This window comes from Physeter macrocephalus, chromosome 6 (assembly GCF_002837175.3).
Source record: "Physeter macrocephalus isolate SW-GA chromosome 6, ASM283717v5, whole genome shotgun sequence".
NCBI lineage: Eukaryota > Metazoa > Chordata > Mammalia > Artiodactyla > Physeteridae > Physeter > Physeter macrocephalus.
Window position 1 is genome coordinate 30,026,019 of NC_041219.1, and position 7,043 is coordinate 30,033,061.

A 7,043-nucleotide genomic window follows, 5' to 3' on the forward strand; every position below is an offset into this window, starting at 1 on the left:
CTGTTGTGGCCTCTCCCGTTGCGGAGCACAGGCTCCGGACGCGCAGGCTCAGCGGCCATGGCTCACGGGCCCAGCCGCTCCGCGGCATGTGGGATCCTCCCAGACCGGGGCGCGAACCCGGTTCCCCTGCATCGGCAGGCGGACGCGCAACCACTGCGCCACCAGGGAAGCCCATTCCACATTTTTTAAAGATAGTTTTTATGTTGCCCTTTTGGTGAAATGTTTGTTTGCTTTTCAGAATTAAGTGTAATGAATAAAATAAGGAAGAATAAGCTATCCAAAGCAATTTACTTGATGCAGAAAAGCCTTCTAATGTTTGAGAAAGATGCAACCTGTACATCTCTACATAACTTCTTGATGGTAACAATATATCATTTCTCCTTTTAGTCCTGACATGCAACGCCTGTTAAAAATGAATGATTTATTTCTCTTTGCTAAAAATAATGTGTTGCCGTTAACATTAGATTATGAACTTTTAGATTTGCCATGTCTAGTCTTCTCTTTGTGAAGTGCAGTAGTTCTAAGCAGGGAAATTAATCTGTATCTCCAGCCCTGAACTCTTCTGAAATGAGAGGTTCTCTCTCTGCAGGGAGACCTTACATGGGGAGCTAAATAAAATCAGAAGGATTCAAAATGAGGTAAATCGTAGAATGTAAGTGACACTGTGCCAGCATAAATGCATTCCTTACTATGGAACTAAAATACTTAAAGTCCATGGGCTAAAGTACCTTCTTTCAGATGGCTATTGCTGATTTATGGACCAATTGCCTTGCTGTTGTTGTCTCTCTCTGACCTGGAAATTGTTCTGTCTTCTTACTTATTCATTGTATGTTGATTTTAGAGTTTGAATTTCTGAGGGGAATCACATTTCTGTTTTATTTTTGCCCCTGTGTATCACAAAAGTTTGATTGTGTTGGCTGAATGAATGGCATATGATGAAGTAGAGAATACAAGTAGCTTGACTGACAAGGGAAAGAAAAGAGTAAGTCAAAGCTAGGGGAAGGATACAGAGTTTAAGAAGAGTTCGACATATAGTGGGGTCCTCTAATAGAAGAAGGAAGGGGATGATATTGAAAGCACATGTAAAGTGATTCATCTTCAGTGGAGGGTGGGCTGCAGAGGAGACACCTCATCCTCTGATATAAAAGGGAAGGAGGAACAGACAGATGTAGATTTCAATAAGTCCATTGGTGTGGAGGCAGAGAGTTGAGTGGATGCCTTCTTATCTCAATCATCTGTAAAATAGGAGGCAAGGGAATCTGCCAGCCATGGTGAGTGAGGGTGGCTAGTTGGACTGGGGAGGGAGAAGGTGATTGGAGAGTGGAGAGAAATGGATGAGGGAGCTGACTCTAAGTTAAAGGACTGGTGAGCATCCTGAAGTTCTGGCTGAGGTTGAAGACCATGGATTTTCAGGTGGCCTCATCTGCATGCTGGTATGATATTATCCTGGTGTGGTATTCTTAGTAGCTGTGACAGTAGAATATTTGTGACAGTAGAGATTTGTACTGGAGTGGATTTTTTAAAAAAGTACGAAAGTATAGGTTAAAAGTTCATAATGAAAAATGGGTGTAGATTGAGTAGGGAAGGAAGTAACACCATCAGAACTTTTAAAGACTTGGTAGACTATGGAGATATCAAGAGATTGGGCATCTCTGTGAGGTCGGGGACCAGAAAACAGAATCTGAGAGATCTAGAAGGATAGGTGTTGGAAGTTAGAAAGTATTGGGTTGACCAAAAAGTTCATTCCGGATTTTCTGTAAGATGTTACGGAAAAACCTGAACCAACTTTTTGGCCAATGCAATAGAATATTGGAATTTTAGATTTCTGGTATGTAGTACTTCCTGATCATAAGTCCATCACTTCATTCATCCAACATATGTTATTATTTATTTTTTTTTGCGGTACGTGGGCCTCTCACTGTTGTGGCCTCTCCTGTTGCGGAGCACAGGCTCCAGACGCGCAGCCTCAGAGGCCATGGCTCACGGGCCCAGCCGCTCCGCAGCGTGTGGGATCTTCCCGGACCGGGGCATGAACCCGTGTCCCCTGCATCGGCAGGCGGACTCTCAACCACTGCGCCACCAGGGAAGCCCCAACATATGTTTTTGAGCGCCTGTGATCCATTCAGCAAATGTTTTATTGCAAGTTGACTATGTTCCTGGTATTATGCTGAGTACAAGGGGTAAAAACAAACAAAAATCCTTTCTTTATTCAACCAATATTGATGGATTGCCTGCTTTTTGTGGTCTCTGTCTTCAAGATAAATCCAGTCTATGGGAACATAGACGTGTAAGTAGGTGATTATGAGTCATTGTCATAGGTGCCGTAATTGCAAGAGTGCCAGGGGAATTCAGGAAGGGAATACCTAACCCAACAGTGGGGAATATTTGAAGAAACATCCAGAAAAAGTGACATGAAGTTGAATACTGAAAGACAGGCAGGAGTATCCAGAGAAAGAGAAAGACAAAAGTTGAAAGGACATGCAAGGCAGAGAGAACAACCTGTGCAAAGGTCCTGAGGCTAGAAAGGTCATAGAGTGCTTGTGGTCCTGGAGGTCATTCAGTGTAACAGAAGCTTCGATGCAATGGCAAAGGGGAGGGAAGTGTTTGAAGAGGATGGTAAGAGGTGAGACCAGAGAGAAAGTAGAGTCTAGTTCGTAAGAAGTCTAAGGATTCTGGATAAACAGATGCTCTCAGTGTTCAAGGTGGGGAAGTCTGTCCTGGAAGTATTGGGGAGAGCCTCATTACATTAGAATTTCCAGCATCTGAATGAAGGAATTTGATGATGGTATTGGATAGTCTCAGCTGACCAGGCCAAATGGTGTCTGGTCTCTGCTGGAAGACTCGGGGGTTCAGATCCATTTTCTCAGCACATGCTTCTGCAACCGCTTGCTACTGCCTAGTGCTTGGAGGACATTAGTACTTCAGTCCTATTTCCATGGCAAGTAAAACTTATCTTTCTTTTAGAACTGTTTCTCTCAGGACTCATCTCATGGCCTCTCACAGTCCAGAGAGAGTAAAGCCTCTGGGATTTTCCCTTTTCTTTTATTATGATGCAATCTTGTCTTTATATTATCATAATATGCCCATTGCCCTGTTAGGTCTCTGTCTTTCTACCACTGTGACTGGGAACACACGGGAGATGTGAGAGGTCTGAAGTTTTCATGTTCTCCTTGTGTATCTTTTCCTTCTATTTCTTAAGTGAAACTATTTTAACTTACGAAAAATTATAATATCCTCTTAGACTCATGAGAGGCATTTAGAAGCTCTACTTTTTATGAGGAGCCCTCCATAAGAATTGTCACCAGCTGGGAAATGTTGAATATTTATTTAGAAGTCCTGAAATCTTCTATAGCCACCTCTGCTCCTTCGTGGCAGTTTTTCATCCTAGTGTTAAAGCTTAATGATCAGTCCTCAGGGTACTCTCATAAACAACGATGTTATGGCTCAAATAATTGCCAAAGTTTCTTTCCTTAAAGAAGACAAATAAATTTCATTCCCTTGGCAGTCATTTTCTTTTTGGGCTATATTACAACATGCTTTACATTATCACGGTCTGGTAATAAAATTATCCCCAAATCAGTATTTGATGTGTCACCTGATACCATAAAAAAGATTTGAAAAGCCTGGGTCTTTGCAGAGCCCTTAAATAATTCATACCCTGTTTTAGTTTTTCAGAAGTTTCCCGACCTTGTGAAGATGGATACTCTCATCAGGTGTCTGTTTTATTCCAAGTCCATTAAAGGTGGACTAGCTTGTTGCCACGGATGAGGGACAAACCTTTGATAAGAACCCATTAGCCTTCCAAAAGAGATGGGTGGCTTTTATTTCTTGATTGTGGGGCTTTATTTTTCTCATTTTCCTGTCTCGGTTATTTGACTTCTGGAAGTCCATATTGACATTTTACACATTATACCTCAGATTTATTTTAATGGATTGCACCTAGAACCAGCCTGAGATGTCCCTGATTTTCTACTTCTGATAAATAGAGGAATCAGCATATGGCTTATGATCATCACTTCTAGTTCACTTCAGAGTCCAGCAGCCCAACATTCAGTATCTTTGCAGAGCAATTCCTCACTGGGAAGAGACAGGAATACTCCTCAGTCCAAGTGCTAAGGGTACCAGGGCAGGGTTGTATACTGTTGTTTTCTGTCCAGCATTTCGTTCCCTCTTCCAAACATCACCTTTGGAGGAATTTCTTCCTCCCCACTAGAAGAAATCAGGTAGGACTTTTCAGGGCTTCTCTTCTCTGCCAGCCAAGAGGAGGACTGGTGACGCAAGCTAGGCTGATTGGTTGCTCCCTCCTTGGAATCTGAATCTTGAACAGAGGGATAAAAAGACAAAAAGTAGTTGGCATTTATTCATTCCAATGCGTGTGTCCTGATTAGACTATGTTAGTTGTGTTCTGTAGACCCTTTTGCCTCTCTGGACCTGCTGTGCTCCAAGCCTCATGTTGCTGTTGCTTCTGTTGCAAAGAGCCCTAACTGATGCATCTAGTGTTCCCCTAGGACTATATGTTGAAACTTAAATCAGTAATTGACATGATTTTAGCAGTTCCGAAATCCAGTCATAATGCTTCAACTCTAAGCAAAGGAGCATTATAGATTAGCAGTTTTTTTTTTTTATAATCAGCACAGAATCTAATTTTATGGTCCTAATTTGAAACCAGAACTCATGAAGAAGCCCAGGCCACTAGAAGTTCTAATCACTCCTGGCTCTAATACTTCCTGAATTTACATCTTGATGACCCCTAAATACCATTGTAGTAACTATGTTAGCAGTAATTGGATTACCAAGTGAAATGATTTTTCTTATTTTATAGCATTTTAGTCACATTAATTCTATTTGCTTTTTTTAGGAAAAATATATGTAAACCAATATTCTTCAGAGATCTTCTCAGTTCTTTTTAATTGTTCAGTGCTGAAGTCTTCCTCATAAAGAGTAAAACCTTTTTTGATTTTAACCCCCCTCTTTTGAGGTCTTGTTTTGACCCGCAGTCTTCAAACTACTGACAGAGATTTTAGAATATTTACATTTTAGGATTTTTTTCTTTTAAATATTTTGACGTTATTGAATTGAAAACTTCATCTCTGGTTGCCTCTCCATGCTTCTTTTTAACTTCACTTTGTATTAAGACAAGAAATCATAATGGTTAGGAGTATAAGGGTCTTGGATTAGAGTTTTGGTACTGCCCGCTGACTAGAGCTGTATGACCAAGGTCAAGTTACCCGTGCTCTGTTAGGTTTTAATTTCTTCATCTGTAAAATGGGTGTTCTTGGGAAGATTCAATGAAATGATGCCTATAAAATGCTTAGCATTTGGCATAGAATAAGCAGTCAATAAATGTTAGCCATTATTATTATTATTATTATTATTATTATTTTTTTTTTTTTGTGGTATGCGGGCCTCCCTCTTGTTGTGGCCTCTCCCGTCGCGGAGCACAGACTCCGGGCTCACGGGCCCAGCCGCTCCGCGGCATGTGGGATCCTCCCAGACCGGGGCGCGAACCCGGTTCCCCTGCATCGGCAGGCGGACGCGCAACCACTGCGCCACCAGGGAAGCCCCTGCCATTATTATTACTACTATTTTATCTTCTAATTTAAGCACTCTGGAATATTCTATTTTGTCATATCAGTATGATTTTTGGTGCTTTAGATATATTTTTCTCTATCAAACTACACATTTCTTTCTGTCTTTTGTGTTAGATCTTATAAAGCATATACTTTATTCTCAGCAATATTCTTTGCCAGAATTCTTGGATATGACAACCTACTTTTCATCTTCTTCTGAAATGTATGTAATATTGTTGAGAACCCAGAATATACCTTGGGAGATCTACTAGATGAGTAATAAATATGGTACTTTATCATTCCAGTCTTGTGATAGTTGTTTAAGTGTGTCCTAATCACAGCCTTCCAGATTGCATTACATCTTTCTGCAAGTGTTCTGCTGCACTGTGGATGTTAAGTCATTTTCAAATGTATTTAATGTCAATCTGTCATCATAAGCCTTGAGTAACTTGTAAAAAGAGGCAGGTCACACATTCTCTAGTGGAAACCATAGGCAGAGAGATTTGCATTCAGACTATAGTACTTTGGACTTCAGTACTATTGTTTTGTGGCAATAAAACAATATGTTTTTTAAAAAATTGAAGTGTAGTTGCTTACAATATTATATGTTACAGGTGTACAATATAGTGATTCACAACTTTGAAAGGTTATACTCCATTTATAGTTATTATAAAGTATTGGCTTTATTCCTTATGTTGTACAATATATCCTTATAGCTTATTTTATTTTAATTAAAATTTTTATTGGAGTATAGTTGACTTACAATGTTATGTTAGTTTCAGGTGTACAGCAAAGTGAATCAGCTACCCATATACATATATCTACTCTTTTTTAGATTCTTTGCCCACATAGGTCATCACAGAGTATTAAGTAGAGTTTCCCGTGCTATACAGTAGGTCCTTATTAGTTATCTATTTTATATATAGTAGTGTATATATGTCAATCCCAATCTCCCAATTTATCCACACACCCCCTTTCCTCCCTGGTGACCGTAAGTTTGTTTTCTATATCTGTGACTCTATTTCTGTTTTCTAGATCAGTTCATTTGTACCCTTGTTTTTAGATTCCACATATAAGCGATATTACATGATATTTGCCTTTCTCTATCTGACTTACTTCACTCAGTATGACAATATCTGGGTCCATCCATGTTGCTGCAAATGGCATTATTTCATTCTTTTTTATGGCTGAGTAAATTCCATTGTATATATGTACCACATCTTCCTTATCCATTCTTCTGTCAGTGGACATTTAAGTTGCTTCCATGTCTGGCGATTGTATATAGTGCTGCAATGAACATCAGGGTGCATGTGTCTTTTTGAATTATGGTTTTCTGCAGATATTCGCCCAGGAGTGGGATTACTGGATCATATGGTAAGCAACTGACCAAGGATTAATCTCCAAAGTATACAAGCAGCTCATGCAGCTCAATATCAAAACAGCAAACAACCCAATCCAAAAATGGGCAGAAGA

At 40.0% G+C, this 7,043-nt stretch overlaps 1 protein-coding gene across 1 annotated transcript in view; it reads left to right on the top strand.

Moving 5' to 3' along the window:
• The window catches only part of CFAP54 (cilia and flagella associated protein 54), a 296,564-nt gene that overhangs the window by 65,569 nt on the left and 223,952 nt on the right, over window positions 1-7,043 (top strand). Inside the window, exon 19 of the mRNA XM_028490464.1 lies at window positions 239-360. Within this exon, the coding sequence (XP_028346265.1) occupies window positions 239-360 (122 nt within the window). The remainder of the gene's footprint in view (window positions 1-238; window positions 361-7,043) is intronic.